Below are 21392 nucleotides of genomic sequence, written 5' to 3'. Positions count from 1 at the left end.
TTCGACTGTTGTATTCTAAGACTGGAAAAATCAATGATGCACAACACACACGGTCAAAGAAAAAAAAAACTTTATTTTTTGGTGACATTTTGGAAAACTACAATTTTTCGAAGAAAAAAAAAGTTCTTTGGCATTTATATAGATCGAGAAAATATCCTATGGGGTTTTGTTTTCCATCTCGAAAAAGAAGAGCGTTAATTTCACAGACCGACCAAAATAATACAAAAATTCCAAAGCTCAACAAAATATATATATATAAATATATATAGGAATGATGTTTAAATACCCAAACGGAATAATCAAGCCACATTGGAATAAAACATAAAAACATATGTATATATATTTATAATACTTGCCCTTTACACATCTCTATACAAAGTATTTCTTTAGTTTTTAAAAAGGATCTGTCATCAGGTCAAAGTTGTCCAGTTCTTTGCTATTATTTAATTCCCATTGATCCACTGATTATTCAGTTTTTTCTTTTTTTAAAATCCGTCAAACGGTTCTAGAGATATTTATGATCTTTACTATGAGGGGTGTGGCTCACATGATCCTCTTGGGCGTGACTTTAGGACTATTTGCATAATTACTCACTGCCACACCCCAAATATTGCTGAATAAAAAGGCTCATATCTCTGGAACTGTATGACATATTTTAGTAAAACAAAAAATGGAACACTCAAGGAAGCAGCCTGAATAACAGCAAAAAAAATTCGCCACTTTTTGACTGATGACAGGTCCCTTTTAAAGGTCCTCTGCAGCAGAGGTAGACATTTTGTAGCTCAACAGCTTTGGCGATCTCGAGAATTTTGACCACATTTTAATATAGCATAACCTTTTTATTGAGGTTGCATGATGGTCAAGGTAACAACAACCCTACCTAAATGATATAAAAAAAAATGTCTTGTTTCAGAACATCTAAGCTTCTTTTACGCTCACTAAATTTTCCTGAGCTTTAATTGGTAGCTAGGGATGTTGACTTATTGAAGAGCCTATAATTGGTGGGCTGAATATCCCTAAAAACCAGCATGGCCTAAATAACTACGATGTTTAGCTCAGTGCTGGAATTGTCCCAGAGATAAAATGTCACCTAAAAGTCATTCTTTATCTCATCATCTCCTAATAATCGGATTTTTTTTGGTTAGCAAGAGAACTTCCTTAAAGGTTTGTTTTCTAAATGAGCATTGTTGAATAGTACTTGTCAATACAGGCAATTTTGCAATTTACTGCTAAAAATTTCAGCCGTTTGTGAGCTATTACCTTTTTTCTTTTGTTTACAGCTTGTTGCCTTGGAAACCGACCACAGCTGCTAGACAGCAGAACCTGCTCAATGCTTACAAGTTCTTTTCCATTAAGCTTGCAAGCACTATTTTAAAGCTGGCCAGGATAGTTGGAGTCCACTTTTACCTCCCTATCCCGGCCTACTTCACCGCAGTGCTTAGAACTTAGACAGCAGTGGTGGTCGGTCTCCTAGGCAACTAGCTAAACAAAAAGAAAAAATATTAACAGCTCAAAAATGGTTGCAAATTTTAATAAGCAGTCAATTGCAAAAGTGCTTTGTTTTCCCAGCTCTATCTGACAATATCAATCTATAAAGATGGAAATAACCCTTTTATGACACCTCTTTTATAGTTCTGCTTCCACCCCAAGCACTGATATGAATATAGCAGAAGGTGCAAGTAATTTATAAACAATTCCTATTCATATAGAGCTGCTGCCTGGATTATAATGAGGACCTTTCCTTAAAGAGGACCTGTCCCTTGTCATATAGATGTAACTTTTCTACTTGGCGTAAATAGTCTCCTGAATTTTCTCCTGTCTTCCCAATTCTGGAAATATGACCCTCTCTCACCTGTATATAAATCAAGCCTAGTTGGCCAACTGGGTGTAGACCTCAACAAGTCTCTCTTAAACCAGTTTTGAGGCTACGCCCACTTGGCTAACAAGACCAGATTCATATGCAAGGAAAATGGGGGATCATATCGCAAGAACAGAGAGGCGAAGGAACAGAAGAAAAAGAACGCTAGATTCGGGAGAACAGCAGCAATAACATAGGGATGGGTTCTCTTTAGTTTCATACCATGATAATTGAGAGAACACATATTTAGACCATCTGTTTATCTCACGTACATTTATCACTTTTCCCTTAACACTATCACGGTCATGATCCTGCTCAGGATTAGAAGGGTTCCTCTAGTTCCTGGTGCACCAACAATATTTATGGCTAAGACTAGGAGGAGACTTTAGGCGATCCGTAAACCATGCACAACCGGGTATAATGAGGGCAACTATCCATTTTAATCTCCTGATCTGCCATATCAATGATCCATTTACAACCAGTGGCTTCCCAAATGGTACAAAATGGCAACTTCCAGTTGTATATTTCTAGGAGAACCACTGGCTGGTATCCCCATCTGCGTCTAATCCTGGCCAAATCTCGCTAGTAGTACCACATATCATCTACCTAATTCATCTCATAACTCCTTGTATCCTAAATCCCTCCAAACTTCCTTTCCCCACCATTCATTTCCAGGCATCCATGCTACAACAAAAGCCGTCATACTTCCCAAAAAATTGGAGTTTTGGGGTTTTTTTTTTTTTTACTTATTTTTTTTTTAAATTATTTTATATAAACTTTATTCATGTGGGAAAAAATACCATAATCCCACCCCCAAAAAAACAACTGACTTTCTAGTAAGCAGATCAGATAAGTTTTACTGTACAGCTGTGATAAGAATTTCTATATCTGATATATATTTATAAAAAAAACCACCCATTATATATTTCAATCGCCCTCCGACAGTCCCTGAAAAAATATATAAAAGCGTTAAGGCACGTATGTGTTGTCCAAAAGGGTTAAAACTGAGTCACCCTTTAATAACAAGGGGCCTCCCACCCATGTCCTATGACTAGCAGTCCATAAAGTTCCATAACTCCCACCCTGATAATCATCCTTATCCTGGCAGAAGCACCATGGAGGTTGTGTCACCATCAATCTTGGCAGGGCTTGTCGCACGGTTAACCACGAGAGGGTTCTGTCATGGAAAATATGACCTGAGGAATGAACATAACACATGTGAGATATTGGACCCCACCCCAATGTAGAAGACAGTTAAAAATAAGAGGGAGGTTTTTTTACAGGTATGTGGATTTTCAAAGATCACAGCCAGGGGAGTCATATATCAGATGCACCCGCTGTTATCTTTGGAGCGAACAGCTCTTTGCTGCCCCCTATCGTCAGGACAATTCCGCGATTGACCAACGATCAACAGAGGAGGCCACAGGCTGTTTCCACTATTAGGTTGGTTATCGGGCAACTATCAGTGAGCGTATACTATATTCACCTCTAATTCCAACACATGGAATATAATATATATATATATACATACATATATATACATACATACATACATACAATATATATATATATATATATATATATATATATATATATATATATATATATATATATATATATATATATATGTAACTGAAAACTCCATGGCGATAACCCCAGACTGCTCACTGTCACCACTGGTCATTTATACAGGCTGACTAGAGGACTGGTTCTGGTAGCCTACGGTTTAAGGGCGCAGTTTAAAGAACAAAAGGAACAGAACTATGCAATTTTATATTTAATAAAAACCATAGGCAAGTGTTTATGAAAAATGTACAAAAGATTTTGCAAAGGGGACAAAACAATACGGCATATACAATTACAGAAAATAAATGGGATTAACAAAAGACTTACTACACCTATCACAGAGATGATTCAGCTAAGTGGATGGAAACAAACCGATTGAAAAGTCTGGTTACAGGATCAAGCCTACACTGGTATGCATCTTCCTCAGAATTGAACACAGACCATAATGTGTCTTGACTTTTTATCAGTATCCGAGTTATACCCCCACACCCCCTTCAATGAGGACATCACATGGGCTAGGACAGGATTTTATGAAATTTCCAACTTATGCGATAACTTCACTCCTCATGATCACAGAAAGTCAAGATTGCTGCCATAATTTTTTAAATCGGGATTATATCGACACCCAGAGACGAAACAGGACATGGCTGTTGTCGGTTATGTGGCCACTATGGGTTTGGGCTTTAAAGCAGGTGTCAAAGTTATTAAAAAACATGCATCTTCATCCCTGATTAGCCCTGAACGTGAAAATGTATGTCCCATCGGATCTACACAAACAGCTCCAATATTCAAATTTTCTTTCAGAGACAGTCGTCTATTGTAAATGTATAACATTTCCTCTGCGGGAACCCAGGTGTCATTTAAAGTCAGAATGTAAACAAAAGGCTCTCCACGTCTATGTGTAAACATAGGTACCTTTGTTCCAACCCTCTGAGAAGACCCCTTCCTGTCTTAACCATTTGTCCAATCTATATACCTCTGTCTTACTCACAAAAAACATCCTCCCTGACAATTCAGGGGTTTTTAATTTTAAAAAGGGACTGCCGCATGTTAATTAGGATGGTTCACTTCACAACAATATGTAATTCCTTACTTCCTTATGTATATTGTATAGTCCATTCAAGAGACTCAGACTGTCAGCTAATTGCTTCCTCACTGGTAATCTGTTTGAGAAAGAAGGAAAGAGGGGGAGAGTGCCCCCTTCACAAGGACTTATATTATTATTATTATATTTTCTCTGACATGGATGCAGACCTAAGTGTCCCCTTGATTACACTTTCAGATCTTGCAGTCACACTCCCTTCCTACTGTGCCAACCTACTACTTTCTGTAACTCCGTGACTTTCACACAGCAAAGTCTGTAAGTCCACACTTTACTCTGCACTGTCGTTTGAAAAGTTGGGAACTGGCAAGCAGCCACAAACAAACTAGCCATAGAGAAAGCAGAGAGGTTTTATTACCATAACTCATCATCGCTGTATACAAAGGATTAAACAAGCATTGGATACACAGTATTGGAAGCGCTGTCAGTGCTTCCCTCACCGAACCCAGTGATTATGCGTTTGCTGAATGTAAAGAGGGAAGAGCTGCTGGCAATTGGCTGAATTTCTCCTGTAACTCGGGCTAATATATCAGCCCCAGTAAAAAGGAAAATCATCAATAACAAAAAAATTTATCATGTTACAATTTCTGCCTGCACTAAGAAAAGTCTTTAAAGAACTTATGGAGGAGGGCATAGTGTGTGAAAAAATAGTTAAAAAAAAAAATAAAAAAAAAAGAGACCCCTCCAGTCTTAATCCCTTTTTTCCCTCCTGAAAAAAAGATATGTCCAATACATAAAAATAATTTTGAGGGTAAAGGGAACTTTTAATACTAGTCGAAAGCTAAATATGAAACGGTTCTTTACAGTTAGAGCAGCCAGACTGTGGAATACCCGACCACAAGAGGTAGTAATGGCAGACACTATAACAGCATTAAAAAAGGCCAGTAGCGACCCCACAGGACAAATTAAACATTACACAGATTTCAGTTCAGCACTAGGTTTACCTTTTTCATGTGAAACTTCCGTGGCTTACAGTAAATGTGGCAACAGTCCTCTGTAGGTGGATATAATCTTCCTCTATCATCTAAGGAACGAGCAGACCAAAAATAAACAAAAAATAAGAAACTCCAGCACAAGTAATCCAGAAAACAAGAATCAAGTTACAATACACACTTCTGCCCAATGAATGTACATGCATGCTCGGCCAAACCAAACATACATGAGCATTTGGGGAAGGCAGGTGAGATACTATGGCATCATCTTGTCTCACACACTTACCTTGAGCTGCTGGACCCGCTCCTCCAGTAGAAGGATCCGTCTTCTCACCTCCTCCGATTGCTCTTGCGACAATATGATCGGAGCACTTAGAGACTCCCCAACATCTCTTACACCTAAATCATGACCTGTAGGAAGCAGGCATTGGTCAGGATTAGGCTGCAGACATATAAGTGACCAAAGTGCACAGTGGTAATTGCACTGACTACATCACAACATCTACTTATAAACTGGTCCCAAAAATGTATCTGCGGGTGAAGGCCCCCAATAATCCCATAGTAATAGTTTTATGATGGTAATGCATTGGTTGAAACCCTGGCAAGCGATAGCCTCCCCATTATTACCCTGCTCTTTAGTCTCTCGGTCAGATTCTGCTGCAGCATCTTCCTGATCACCATTAGCGGCCTTCTCATCTTGTGCGGGTGGGGGCGCTCCAGCCTCATCCTGGAGGTTATCAGACCAGCTGTCGAGGTTTGCGAGAGACTCGACGTCCAGGCTTAAACGAATATTACGTACAAGTAACCTCTTCAACACCAACACTGAGAAAAGAAGGAAGAATATCTCAAATCCTGAATTACTAATTGATTATACTCCAGAACTGCACTCACTATTCTGCTGGTGCAGACATTGTGAACATACATGACATTACTGATCCTGAGTTACATCCTGTATTATACTCCAGAGCTGTACTCACTATTCTGCTGGTGCAGTCACTGTGTACATACATTACTGATCCTAAGTTACATCCTGTGTTATACTCCAGAGCTGTACTCACTAGTTTACTGGTATTGTCACTGTGTACATACATTACTGATCCTGAGTTACATCCTGTATTATACTCCAGAGCTGCACTCACTATTCTGCTGGTGCAGTCACTGTGTACATACATCACATTACTGATCCTGTACTGATCCTGAGTTAAATCCTGTATTATACTCTGGAGCAGCACTTCGTATTCTGCTGGTGCAGTCACTGTGTAAATACATTACTGATCCTGAGTTACATCCTGTATTATACTCCAGAGCTGCACTCACTATTCTGCTGGTGGAGTCACTGTGTACATACATCACATTACTGATCCTGAGTTACATCCTGTATTATACTCCAGAGCTGCACTCACTCTTCTGCTGGTGGAGTCACTGTGTACATATTGTAGAGATCTGTACTCGGCTGCGGTTGAGGTAGGCACAGGAAGCGGAATTGGCAAAAATGTCAAAGCAAGTTTATCGAAATTGCATAAACTACTCTGGATAGCAAAGCAAACTAACGGCCTTAGTGAAAACAAACAGAAAATAAACAGTCCATATAGCCCTGGCCTGCGGGTCCGACCGCTCAGGTCAGTGACATTAGCAACACACCCTGGAGGTTCTCCACACCTCCAGCCACAGACACTGAATGAGAGACTCGGCCTACTCTTTGTCTGCCAAACCACGACCCTGGGGTTGGGATATGTGAGCGGTCATTCCCACCCATCTCTTATGACCGCTTGAAAAACCCGTGAATGCAGCTCTGGATTCTAAAATCTCAGGATCCGGTTATGTTTCCTTCTAACCTTCTTCTAGTGCCTCACTTGCGACGTTTCCTCCTGTGCTCGTGAACGGGTTCAGCTTGTAGGCCTGAAACCCGTGGTCAAGAAGATGTTCTGCAGAGTGGTCTCCAGAATTCTCTTCGTTCCCTAAGCCCACGTCTTCAAGAGATTCCTCCTTTTCTGCACATACAAAGGTAAGTCAAGAATGTGAAATCTGGAGACGGCAAGATGACAGGTTCTCAAACGTTAGTACATAAGGATCATCTGCAGCATCGTGCATGAGCCACTGTCATACGGCCCAGGGGATGTCAGGACCCAAGTCCAGCACAGAAAGATATGGGGGCTAGAATAAGCAGAGCGCACACATCGCTCCTGAAGGTGTCATGTAGGAACGGTCAGGTAGGTGTCGGGTCAGGACTGCTTACCGTCCTTCGTTGCAGACTCTTTCATGGAACTGCCGTTTTCCGAATTTGCCAGGAATTGATCGCTATAATTACATATAAAAAACAATAATGAAGAGTGCAGGCTGCTGTATGTACATATAATGTAGAGTGCAGACTGCTGTATATACACATGTGGTCAAAATTGTTGGTATCCCTTATTTAATGACAGAAAAACCCACAATGGTCACAGAAATAACTTGGATCTGACAAAAGTAATAATAAATAAAAAATGAAAACAAACAAATGAAAGTCAGACATTGCTTTTCTGCTTCCACAGAATTTTTAAAAAAATATAACTCCTGAGATAGGCCTGGACAGAAATGATGGTACGTACCCGTAAACTAATATTTTGTTGCACAACCTTTTACGGCAATCACTGCAATAAAGCGATTCCTGTAACTGTCAATGAGACTTCTGCACCTCTCGACAGGTATTTTGCCCACTGCTCAAGAGCAAACCGCTCAAGTTGTCTCGTGTTTGAAGGTTGCCTTTTCCAGACGGCATGTTTCAGCTCTTTCTAAAGATGCTCATTAGGATTTAGGTCAGGCCTCATAGAAGACCACTTCAGAATAGTCCAATGTTTTTTTCTTAGCCATTCTTGGGTGTTTTGGGTCATTACCCTGTTGCAAGACCCATGACATGCGATTGAGACCAAGCTTTCTGACACTGGGCAGCACATTTCTCTCTAAAATCCCTTGATAGTCTTGAGATTTCATTGTACCCTGCACAGATTCTAGACGCCCTGTGCCATATGCAGCAAAGCAGCCCCAGAACATAACAGAGCCTCCTCCATGTTTCACAGTAGGGACAGGGTTCTTTTCTTGATATGCTTCATTTTTCCGTCTGTGAACATAGAGCTGATGTGCACTGCCAAAAAGTTCCATTTTTGTCTCATCTGTCCATAGGACATTCTCCCTAAAGCTTTGTGGCTTGTCATCATGTAGTTTGATAAATTCCAGTCTGGCTTTTTTATGATTTTTTTCAACAATCGTGTCCTCCTTAGTTGTCTCCCATGAAGTCTACGATGTCTACTTTGGCTCATACAACGACGGATGGTGCGATCTGACGCTGATGCTCCTTGAGCTTGAAGTTCACCTATAATCTGTTTAGAAGGTTTTCTGGGCTCTTTTGTTACCATTCGTATTATCCGTCTCTTTGATTTGTCATCAATTTTCCTCCTGTGGCCAAGTCCAGGGAGGTTGGCTACAGTCCCATGGAGCTTAAATTTCTGAATAATATGTGCAACTGTAGTCACAGGAACATCAAGCTGCTTGGAGATGGTCTTAGAACTTTTAACTTTAATACAGTTGTCTATAATTTTCTTTCTAATCTCCTGAGACAACTCTTTCCTTCGCTTCCTCTGGTCCATGTTGAGTGTGATACACACCATGTCACCAACCAGCACATTGAGTATCTGTAGCCCTCTATACAGGCCGACTCTCTAATTCCAAATTTGTAGACACCTGTGATGCTAATTAATGGACACACCACAATTTGACATGTCCCTTTTGTCACATTATTTTCAGGGGTACCATCATTTCTGTCCAGGCCTATTTCATGAGTTTTTTTTTTTTAAATTCTGTGGAAGCATGGCTGAAAAGCAATGTCTGACTTTCATTTCTTCATTTTCATTGATTTTTGATTTATTATTAGTTTTGTTAAATTCAAGTTATTTCTGTGACCATTGTGGGTTTTTCTGTCATTAAACAAGGGGTAGCAACAATTTTGACCAGAGTGCAGGCTGCTGTATGTACATATAACGCAAATTGCAGGCTGCTGAATATACATATGATACAGAGTGCATGCTGCTGTATATAGATATAATGCAGAGTGCACGCTGTTGTGTATACATATAATGCGCAGAGTGCAGACTGCTGTATATACATATAATGCAGAGTGCAGACTGCTGTATATACATATAATGCAGAGTGCAGGCTGTTGTTTATACATATAACGCAGAGTGCAGGCTGTTGTATATATATATATATAATGCAGAGTGCAGACTGCTGTATATACATATAATGCAGAGTGCAGACTGCTATATATACATATAATGCAGAGTGCAAGCTGCTGTGCATACATATAATGCAGAGTGCAGGCTGCTGTTTATACACTGGGTGCAGAATTACTAGGCAAATTAGTATTTTGATCACATCCTTTTTATACATGTTGTCCTACTGCAAGCTGTGTAGGTTTGAAAGCCAACTGTCAATTATGTAAATCAGGTGATTTGCATCTCTGTAATGAGGAGGGGTGTGGTCTAATGACATCAACACCCTATATAAGGTGTGCTTAATTATTAGGCAACTTCCTTTCCTTTGGCAAAATGGGTCAGAAGAAAGATTTGACGGACTCTGAAAAGTCAAAAATTGTGAGATGTCTTGCAGAGGGATGCAGCAGTCTTGAAATTGCCAAACTTTTGAAGCGTGATCACCGAACAATCAAGCGTTTCATGGCAAATATCCAACAGGATTGCAAGAAGCGTGTTGATAAGAAAAGGTGCAAAATAACTGCCCATGAATTGAGGAAAATCAAGTGTCAAGCTGCCAAGATGCCATTTGCCACCAGTTTTGCCATATTTCAGAGCTGCAACTTTACTGGAGTATCAAAAAGCTCAAGATGTGCCATACTCAGGGACATGGCCAAGGTAAGGAAGGCTGAAAAATGACCACCTTTCAACAAGAAACATAAGATAAAACCTCAAGACTGGACCAAGAAATATCTTAAGACTGATTTTTCTAAGGCTTTATGGACTGATGAAATGAGAGCGACTCTTGATTGGGCAGATGGATGGGCCCGAGGCTGGATCAGTAAAGGGCAGGGAGCTCCACTCCGACTCAGGCGCCAGCAAGGTGGAGGTGGGGTACTGGTATGGGCTGGTATCATCAAAGATGAACTTGTGGGACCTTTTCGGGTTGAGGATGGAGTGAAGCTCAACTCCCAGACCTACAGCCAGTTTCTGGAAGACACTTTCTTCAAGCAATGGTACAGGAAGAAGTCGGTATCGTTCAAGAAAAACATGAGTTTCATGCAGGACAATGCTCCATCACATGCATCCAAATACTCCACAGCGTGGTTGCCCAGTAAAGGTCTAAAAGAAGAAAAAATAATGACATGGCCCCCTTGTTCACCTGATCTGAACCCCAGGGAGAGCCTGGGGTCCCTCATAAAATGTGAGATCTACAGGGAGGAAAAACAGTACACCTCTCCGAACAGTGTCTGGGAGGCTGTGGTGGCTGCGACACGCAATGTTGATCGTAAACAGTTCAAGCAACTGACAGAATCTATGGATGGAAGGCTTTTGAGTGTCATCGTAAAGAAAGGTGGCTATATTGGTCACTGATTTTTTTTGTTTTGTTTTTGAATGTCAGAAATGTTTATTTCTAAATTTTGTGTTGCTCTATTGGTTTACCTGGTGAAAATAAACAAGTGAGATGGGTATATATTTGGTTTTTATTAAGTTGCCTAATAGTTCTGCACTGTAATAGTTACCTGCACAAACAGATATCCTCCTAAGATAGCCAAATCTAAAAAAAAACCATTCCAACTTCCAAAAATATTAAACTTTGATATCTATGAGTCTTTTGGGTCGATTGAGAACATAGTTGTTGTTCAATAATAAAAAGAATCCTCTCAAATACAAATTGCCTAATAATTCTGCATACTGTGTATATATATATATATATATATATATATATATATATATATTGCAGAGTGCAGGCGGCTGCATATACATATAATGCAGAGTGCAGGTTGCTGTATATAAATATAATGCAGAGTGCAGACGGCTGTATATACTACAAACAGTTAATTGGCAGCATACGGATAGCTGTCACGACTATGCCATCTACTCACTAGGTTGGGCTCTGTGGAAGCATGGCTGGGCTAGTGAATGATGGTCTCGGTTTGTGCGATGCAGATGATTCCAGACGTCCAGTATTTTGACTGATGATGGAAAACCATCTTTAAAAAGGACAAAACATTGTTATTATAGGAAAGGTGCGTGATGAGTGCGGGAATGCAACAATGGTGAATGACTGCATCGACAACCTACATACAGAGCACCACCCGCAGGCTCATCTCTCTCTTCTGTTAGAATGGAGCATTTTTCCATAGTTCCTTATGCAACTTTATGGCTAATGACCCCAAAAGATTCACAAGCGAAAAGGAGATTTTTGTGTACTCACCGTAAAATCTCTTTCTCTTAGCCTTTAATTGGGGGACACAGAACCTTGGGTGTTATGCTGCTGTCCACTAGGAGGCGACACTATGCATAATCTGAAAAAGATTAACTTTGGCTCCTCCTCTGCAGTATACACCCCTGGACGGCGTCAGCCTTCTCCAGTTTTGTGCCAAAGCATAAGGAGGAACGTAACCAAATAACATAACCATGCCTGTAAGAAGGCTACTATGTACGAGCTCAAAGAACAATATGAGAACTCAACAGGAAACAACGGCCCATAAGGGCAACAGGGTGGGAGCTGTGTCCCCCAATTAAAGGCTAAGAGAAAGAGATTTTACGGTGAGTACACAAAAATCTCCTTTACTCTGTCGCCTAATTGGGGGACACAGAACCTTGGGACGTCCCAAAGCAGTCCCTGGGTGGGAAGCAGTGGATGAATATTGTGCTGACAGTCCCCTAGACTTGGGGTACTGCCGCCTGCAGAACCAGTCTACCCAGGCTCGCATCCGCTGAGGACTGGGTATGAACACTGTAGTGTTTCGTAAACGTGTGTAGGCTAGTCCAAGTGGCCGCCTTGCACACTTGTTGTGCCGAAGCCTGATGCCGAATGGCCCAGGAGGCCCCTACTGCCCGTGTAGAGTGTGCCGTGATACCGGCCGGAAGAGGGGAACTGTTAAGTCGGTAGGCCTCATGTATGGTGGACCTGATCCACCTGGCAAGGGTAGCCTTGGAAGCCGGCAACCCCTTGCGACTACCTTCCGGAAGAATGAAGAGGGAATCAGATTTCCGGAAAGGTGCAGTCCTGGACACGTAAATTCGCAATGCTCTGACGAGGTCAAGCGTATTCAGAGCCTTCTCCACTCTATGAACCGGAACCGGGCAAAGGGAAGGCAGTGAAATCTCTTCATTAAGGTGAAAGTTGGACACAACCTTCGGAAGGAAGGATGGTACCGTGCGGAGAACCACCTTGTCCTGGTGAAAGGCTAGGAAAGGCCGTCTGCAGGAAAGTGCTGACAATTCCGACACTCTGCGTAACGAGGTGATCGCCACTAGAAAAACCACTTTCTGAGACAGAATGGAGAGTGGAACTCCTCTAAGAGGTTCGAAGGGTGGAGCTTGCAATGCTGTCAGGACCAGATTGAGGTCCCACGTATCCAGCGGACGTTTGTAGGGAGGAACCAATCGGGAAACTCCCTGGATGAAAGTCCTTACTTGCGGTTTAATAGCAATGCGCTTTTGAAAAAGGACTGAAAGCGCCGACACCTGACTCTTAAGCGAACTTAAGGATAGCTTGGCATCTAGGCCCGATTGAAGAAAACCTAGTACCTTCGGGAGGGAATAAGGGAGTGGGACTTGTCCATGAGATTCGCACCAAGAAAAGAAAGCTCTCCAGGTACGATAATATAGCTTGGCGGAGGCAGGCTTCCTTGCCCTGATCATAGTTGCAATGACTGCCGGTGAAAAACCTGCCTGGGTTAGAATCCAGGTTTCAAGGGCCATGCCGTCAAATTGAGAGCCCCTGAATTCTGGTGGAAGAACGGACCTTGAGACAGAAGGTCGTGACGGTCGGGTAGACGCCAGGGGGCGTCTGCCGTAAGTTGGACGATGTCGGCGTACCAAGTACGTCTGGGCCAGTCTGGCGCGATGAGGATGGTCGGAACTCCCTCTTGCTTGATCTTCCTCACGACCCTGGCGATTAGGGGGAGGGGTGGAAAAATGTACAGGAGTCAGAACTGGGACCAGGGCATCCGCTCCGAGCGACCGCGGGTCGTGTGTCCTGGCCATGAAATTGGGAACCTTGGTATTGAGATGGGATGCCATTAGGTCCACATCCGGGGTCCCCCAGCATTGACAGATCTGGAAAAAATCTCGGGATGGAGAGACCACTCCCCAGAGTCCATTCCTTGCCTGCTGAGGAAGTCGGCTTCCCAGTTTTCTACACCCGGAATGTGTACCGCAGAAAGTACCGACCTTGTGTCCTCCGCCCAGCGGAGGATATGAGCCACTTCTCTCATCGCCGGGGCGCTGCGGGTCCCGCCTTGGTGGTTCACGTATGCCACAGCCGTGGCATTGTCCAACTGTATCCGTATGTGCGAGGCTGCAAGCAAGTGATGAAAGGCTCTCAGTGCCAAGAGAATGGCCCTGATTTCCAGAACATTGATGGGCAATGTCACTTCCCTCGGTGACCACTTGCCCTGTGATGTAGGTGCACCGCCCCCCAGCCTGTCAGGCTTGCATCGGTAGTCAGGATCTTCCATTGTCCTGAGAGGAATGGCTTCCCTCGTGTAAGCGAGGTTGGTTTGAGCCACCAATGCAGGGACCTCCTGGTTGATGACGTCAACGTGAACTCCCTGTCGAGGGAGAAGGGGTTCCTGTCCCAAGATCTGAGCATGGCTAGTTGAAGGACCCTGAGGAGAAACTGGGCAAATGGCACTGCCTCTATTGCTGCTGCCATCCGGCCGAGGACTCTCATGGCAAACCGGAGAGATCGAGGAGGACTGCGAAGGAGTGTGCGAACTCCCAGATGGATGGCCAGTGTCTTGTCCTTGGGAAGGAGCACCAGGCCCCTGGCGGTGTCGAATACCATTCCCAGGAATGTTAGAGTCCGAGTTGGGATGGTCGACGATTTCTGTAGGTTGACTAGCCATCCCAGGCGACTCAGAGTGTCTAGAGTGATTGAGACACTGACCTCGCAGTCTTTGAAAGTGGGAGACTTGACGAGGAGGTCGTCCAGGTACGGGACGACTAGGATGCCTCTTGAGTGCAGGACGTCCATGGTGGCCGCCATGACTTTGGTGAACGTTCTTGGAGCCGTGGCGAGTCCGAACGGAAGGGCGACAAACTGGTAGTGGTTTTGGTTGACCGCGAACCTGAGAAACCTTTGGTGGGCGGGAGCAATTGGTATGTGGAGATACGCATCCTGTATGTCTATGGAGGCGAGGTATTCTCCCTGCTCCATGGATGCAATGATGGACCAGAGGGACTCCATGCGGAAATGACGGACCCGTACGTAATTGTTGAGCTGTTTTAGGTCCAGTATGGGTCGGACGCCGCCTCCTTTCTTGGGGACTACGAACAAATTTGAGTAGAATCCTCGGAATCTCTCGTTCGCGGGAACCGGCACCACAACTCCTGATTGAAGGAGAGAGGAAACCGCTTGGTGGAAAACACGAGCCTTTTCTGGTGGTGTTGGAGGAACAGAAAGGAAGAACCGGTTTGGTGGAACGGAAGTGAACTCTATCTTGTATCCGGAAGACACTATTTCCCTGACCCACCTGTCTTCTGTAATAGGCAGCCAGACTTGCTGAAAGAGTAAAAGTCGGCCGCCTACTGGTGGGGTGTCTTCCGGAGGTCTCGAGTCATGATGAAGTGAAGTTCTGAGGTTTTCCTCCCTTGGGTTTCGCTTGGCCTGCTTTCGACTGCCAAGCCCTGTCCGGTCGCTGCTGAGTCCGTGGGATGTCTCTGCGTGGAGAACGGTTGCGGTTTTGCACTGGGCGCGAAACGGACCAGCCTGAGGAATTCCGAAAGGATCGGAATCGCGTCTGGTTTCTTCGTTTAAACGTGCGTTTCGGTTTTAGTTGAGGGAGAGAGGTACTCTTACCCCCAGTGGCATTGGCTTTCATGGTATCCAACTTTTCGCCGAAAAGTCTTCCAGTAAAATACGGAAGTCGCGTGAGGGACTTCTTTGAGGCCGCATCTGCTTTCCATTCTCGCAGCCAGAGGATGCGTCGGATCGTGATGGCGTTTGATGCTATTCCCGCTACACCTCTGGCGGAATCCAGGGCTGCATGAATCATGTAGTCTGCTACCACTGCCATCTGGACCGCTTGGTCCTAGAGTTCAGGATTTGAAGCCTGAAGACCCTCCTGTAGTTTTTTGGCCCAAGCCAGGATGGCCTTGGATGCCCAAACTGAAGCAAATGCAGGGCCCAGAGAGGCGCCTGCCGCTTCGAAAATAGAACGAGCCATGCGTTCTACTTGCCGGTCTGCTGCGTCCCTGAGGGTTGAGCTATCCGGCAGAGAGAGTAAAGTCTGCGCTGCTAGCCTAGAAACCGGAGGGTCCACTTCAGGTGGATCTGTCCATTGTTTGGTGTCTTTCTGTGGGAAGGGGTACTTCGCTTCCAAATATTTGCGATTAGCGAATTTTTTGTCAGGCTGCGCAAACTGTTTGGTAAGTATTTTCTCAAACTCATCGTGATTAGGGAAGACCTTAGGTGGTTTTTGAACACTTTCGAAGCAAATCCTATGTTCTGGGACTTCCGGGGGCAACTCTGGAATTTTTAGCACCCGATGAATGGCAGAAATTATGTCCTCAACTAGCGCTGTATTGCTAGGGGGAGAAGGTACCACGGACCTGACCGTTTCATTATCTGAGTCGGAGTCACAGATGCCCTCCGAATCGTGTGCTTCGCCAAGGTGATCCCTGGAGGGCGACCTGGGGCGGGGGTCTTCTGTGGTGGGGGATCCCTGTGGTAAATTGCACTGTCTGTCTGTGGCAGGGGACTGCCCAGGAGACCTGGAATGACGCTGTCTCTCCCTAGAGGGGGACGACCTTGTGCTATAGTGCGACTTAGGTGATCGAGACCTGTGGGTCCGCTTACGTCCGTGAGAGTCGGAAGCAGCATGTTCCTGAGACAAGCTGTCCGTTTGCTGTGTACCGTCCATAGCCGGGGCCCGACTCTGCAGAGCTTGCAGTAATGTAGCAGTTAGGTTGTCTATGGACTGTGACATAGACTGAGACATCTGAGTTGCCCATTCCGGCGTGGCCTGTGACACTGAAGCGTCAGTAGGGACTCCCTGGGGTTCTGACCCAGAGTTCTGGATGCAGTCCCGGCAGTGCGGATACGTGCTGCCACTAGGGAGCGTGGCTTTGCAGGCTGTGCAGAATGCATAGAAACATTCCTGCCTGGTTCTCTTCCTTGAGCCCGGCATAGTGCACAGAGGCTGGCTATAAGGGATCGTACAGGGGTGGCTACGCAGCGGGAACCCACAGAAAGCCTTATAGGAAGTATAGATTCACAGCTGAGTAATGAGAACCCAGCTGTGAGCTTACCCCACCGGTGTGCCCCTAGGTCCAGCGCCGACAGATCCAAGTTCTGTGCCCCCCGGAGACCGCTGTGATGCTCCTCTCCTGGATCTCATCCAGAAAAAATGGCCACCGGGGCTCTGAGGAGAGGGAGGAGGGGGCGGAGAGCTGAAAAGGGCGCGCTGGGCTGTGTAAAAAGGCGCCGTTTCTGCCTCAATCCGCCCCTTCTATGACACTCCAGCGTGTCATTTTGGTCATCCGGGGGGCGGGCCGGGGGGCGGGGAAAAGGCGGCGGCTTCAGCTAGGCCGAAGCCGCGGCCTAAATTAGAAGCCTGATGCCCAGGAGGGCTCCAGAGCGGCGCGGTAGTCCGGGGGGGGGGCGGATTTGTACCAGGCCCCCCCAGAATGGTCGACTGGATAGCGGTGGGGGTAGCGGTTTTTGTATGGGGTGCCCCTGAAGCGCTATGGAGCCGCTGCTGTTGCAGAGATAGGGACGCAGAAAAACCCTGTCTCTGCTGTGCCATCCAGTCCGCACCCTCCCCCGGCCCCAACAGGATCCCTCAGCCAGCCTGGGGTCCCTGGAAGCTGCGAAATGCTGCCTGACGACCCTACCTGAGGCGTCTCAACCTAATACCCCCTGCAGGGGATTAGGGAGGGTGCGTGTCACCATCAGGGGGTCTTCATCCTCGCCTCAACCTCAACCCAGACCCCTTAAAGGGGTTGGGGAAGGAGGGGGGTCTCGACCTCGAACCAGGACCCGAGGGACTGGGGAGGGAGCGACATGGGGAAAAGACCACCTTGACCTCAACCGGGTACCCCTAATAGGGGACCGAGGAGGGAGCCATGCCGGGAGTCTCGCTGGAGACCCACTTTTCTTCATCTGTATTTCCGTGGAAAAAAAAAAAAAAAAACGGAAGAAAAAAGGTGTGCCTCCTTGCAACACTAAGCAAAAACTGGAGAAGGCTGACGCCGTCCAGGGGTGTATACTGCAGAGGAGGAGCCAAAGTTAATATTTTTCAGATTATGCATAGTGTCGCCTCCTAGTGGACAGCAGCATAACACCCAAGGTTCTGTGTCCCCCAATTAGGCGACAGAGTAAGTGTAAAGGACTCTGACATGTGCCTTGTATTGCCTGTATTGTAAATGGGATTGAAGAGCAATACCTGACACCACCAAAAGTGGCACTGTTTCTGGGATACAAAAACATCCTTTTTTTTTATCCCAGATCTCACACAACCCAGACTCCCTATTAAAGGATATGTATTGGTACAGCTGTAAATTCCCTATACTGTCCATCTGTATTCCTTGTACTTACGTTTTTTTCTCAGAGGTGGTCGGTGCCACCAGCTCATAGATCTGTGCTCTGTCCTCCCACTTGAATATGACAAAGAAGGCCTTGTTATCTGCAAGAAATGATATGTTCAATGGGATTTTCATTTTTAATGGTCAGCATGCAGTGCTTTATTTCTCATGCGGAGGCGCTGCAGGAAAAATGAGCACTTGCTGCCAGGACTTAGGGGGTTAAAGAAAAGGAATTCTGAAAATTAAACAAGAACATAGTTGTAGGGCGATACCAATTCAGTTTTGAAGTTGGAGGGTCTGGAGTGACGTTGGAGGTACTTACCGGTAGCCACCTCCCGGGCCATCGCAGTGTTAAGCTTAACGATTGGACTCAGCATTAGCTTCCCGTCAGGAGCTGGGGTGATTGTCCGACTTTGGCACTTCAAAACTAAACGATCGTCCTGTTTTTGGAGCAGCATCAAGATGTCGTCCAAGAGAAGAACATGAACATCTGGAAAACAAGAGAAATAAGATGTTTCTCCAAGACCAGACCATGGCCCAAGACCAAAGAGTATACACGACTCTCACCGACAGACTTGTCTTTGCTGACTCTCCACGTGAGCGCTCCTTCATAAATTAGGTTTTTCTTCGTAATGTCAATGTTCTGGAAAGATAAGTAAATGAGTATCATGGGACAAACAAACCTAACTGGGGCAAGTCTCCATTGAAGGACCCTCCTGAATCGCTCAAAAAGCCTAATTCTTGTACTTAAAAGGGTTTTCACATTTCGGAAGATGGACGTTATCGGCTAGTGGTTGCAAAAATAAGCACTTTTGCAATTTATTGTTTTGAACATTTTTCAGCCATTCTTGAGATATTAGCATTTTCATTTGCTTACAGTTCGTTGCCTAGGAGACCGACCACCACTGATGTTCATCTTGTAAGCTCTGCACTGAAGGTGGAACAGCACACTCCAGCGATTGTGGCTTCAACAGAAAAGAGCTTGTAAGCACTGCATGTGTTCTGCAGTCGAGTAGCAGTGGTCGGTCTCCAAGGCAATGAGCTGTAAAATAAAAAGAAAAAAGTGTTAATATGTCAAGAACAGCTGAAAATTTTAAGAAGCTGTAAATTGCAAAAATGCTTATATTTACAAGCACTATCTGAGAATACCCATTTATGAAAATGGGGGAAAAACCTTTAAGAAGGGCTGTCTACAGAAGGTCACTCTTTTAAAGGGGTTTATGCACAAAATATGTCAATCACCCACTCATAGAATAGAGGATGAAGGTCTGATTGCCAGGCAACCCCATGCCCAGTACCCTCTCACTAGGCTTGTAATTGAGTGGGTTGGCATGGTCGAGCATGTTCTCTGTGGATCCTTTCATGTCCTATAGACACTTAGTGGTGATAACCCACAATGATGAGAAGCTGGAGATAGGGAACCCCTGTTCTACAGATTGTGGCTTCCCAACAATGGGCCATTGATCACCTACCCTAGTTGTCTTTTGTGGGATAACCCTTTTAAGAAAAGCCAGAATGGTAAGAAAGGACATTAAGTAGTGTCAGCTCTAATTTTCTTATTTGAGATCCCACTGAACCTCCCCTTAAACCTAAATATACCCCCATCAGGCTTGGACTGGCCCACGGGAGAACATTAGAATCCTCCGGTGGGCCACCACCTTCTTATGTGAGCAGTACTCTAATCACTATTTACAGGCCGAATCTTAATAATTTAACAATCTACCCAGATCATTGCTATATAAATTTGTGATTGAGGGTAATGTCACATTTATATGTAGCTGAAAATTGGGGCCCTGAAGTTGGTTACTGGTGGGCCCTTGACACCCCAGTCCAATACTGTACCCCACAAAGGCGCTTTGGGCTCTGTCATACAAAGTATGAGTCCGACAGGTCCATAACAGTACTAGAAGAATAAAGCTGGCCATAAACATGGGATCGGTAACACAACATACACAGAAGGGCTCTGCTTGGCTGAGTGTTCGTGTGCTTTCAATATCAGTTCTGCCAAATTCGGCACAATTATCTAATGTGTATGGGAGCCCCAGGGCTCTGAGAAAATAATAGGCTCCAAAGACACAGCAGAAGACAACCCCATTTGGAGGCTCTATTAGGGTTTCTTTCTACCTCTCGTTAAATCTGAGGAAGCTCTACTGAAAAATAGGCAAAACGACCAAAAGTAACATTTCCTGTATATAGTCTTTACCTTGAACTCCATGAACAGCGGATCATTGCTCTGCTTCAAGTTGGACGTGTCAAGACGTCTTTGGTAATCGAACAATTTCTGCAACAGAAACCAACAATAACGATATTAAAATCGGAGAACGATGAAGCAGCGTTATCATTGATCTTCAGGATGTGCCGATATTGGAAGGTTGTGAAAGTTTACTACCCCCCCCCCAACACTTCCCTGGCCATTGGTTGTCTCGTACCATTTTGTTCTCCATTTCTCGAACTTCGGTGTTGACGTGATTTAGGATCTGCCGGCAGCATTCAGCCGCCTTCTGCACCCTCTGCTTCTCCTCTTCTTCCTCTGTTAGGAGTCGACAAGATCACATTAATGGTGGAAAAACAGAATTTTGGGTCACTTACCGTAAAATCTGTTTCTCGGAGCCTTCATTGGGGGACACAGAAACCATGGGTTGTATGCTGCCACTAAGAGGCTGACACTATGCATAGAAAAAGGTTAGCTCCTCCTCCGCAGTATACACCCCACCGACCGGCAGTAATTTCCTCAGTTAGTGAGAAAGCAGTAGGAGAAGTAACAGAATAGATTGAAACAGAACAGACAACTCAACTGTAAGAACAAACAACATGAAAACAGGAGCTGCAGAACATGGGAGGGTGCTGTGTCCCCCAATGAAGGCTCCGAGAAACAGATTTTACGGTAAGTGACCCAAAAATCCTGTTTTCTCTATCGCTTCAATGGGGGACACAGAAACCATGGGATGTCCCAAAGCAGTACCTGGGGAGGGAAAGCAAACTTCCATCAGGTCAGCGGACTCACCACCGCTGCCTGCAGGATCCATCTTCCTAGGCTGGCATCCGCCGAAGCGTAGGTGTGGACCCTGTAGAATTTCACAAATGTGTGAACAGATGACCAGGTTGCAGCTTTGCAAAGCTGCAGTGCGGAAGCTCTGTGGTGCACCGCCCAGGAGGCACCCACTGCCAGG

The 21392-nt window shown here is 44.9% G+C and overlaps 1 protein-coding gene across 11 annotated transcripts in view; it reads right to left on the bottom strand.

Annotated features, from left to right (window-relative positions):
* Positions 1-53: 53 nt before the first annotated feature.
* The window catches only part of ARHGEF1 (Rho guanine nucleotide exchange factor 1), a 98395-nt gene continuing 77056 nt past the window's right edge, over positions 54-21392 (bottom strand). For all 11 annotated transcript variants that reach the window (XM_073570690.1, XM_073570691.1, XM_073570688.1 and 8 more), the window contains 12 exons: positions 20652-20752; positions 20426-20503; positions 18790-18865; positions 18545-18712; positions 18236-18323; positions 11568-11675; positions 7695-7756; positions 7294-7449; positions 6086-6280; positions 5745-5869; positions 5471-5550; positions 54-3054 (listed from right to left, as the gene is read on the bottom strand). In XM_073570690.1, coding sequence (XP_073426791.1) covers positions 5476-5550; positions 5745-5869; positions 6086-6280; positions 7294-7449; positions 7695-7756; positions 11568-11675; positions 18236-18323; positions 18545-18712; positions 18790-18865; positions 20426-20503; positions 20652-20752 — 1232 coding nt within the window. In that variant the 3' untranslated portion in view covers positions 54-3054; positions 5471-5475. The remainder of the gene's footprint in view (positions 3055-5470; positions 5551-5744; positions 5870-6085; positions 6281-7293; positions 7450-7694; positions 7757-11567; positions 11676-18235; positions 18324-18544; positions 18713-18789; positions 18866-20425; positions 20504-20651; positions 20753-21392) is intronic.

This window comes from Dendrobates tinctorius, unplaced genomic scaffold (assembly GCF_039654945.1).
Source record: "Dendrobates tinctorius isolate UK_male_01 unplaced genomic scaffold, ASM3965494v1 ptg000028l, whole genome shotgun sequence".
NCBI lineage: Eukaryota > Metazoa > Chordata > Amphibia > Anura > Dendrobatidae > Dendrobates > Dendrobates tinctorius.
Note: the sequence above shows the minus strand (reverse complement) of the source record. Positions and strands in the feature narration are given on the sequence as shown.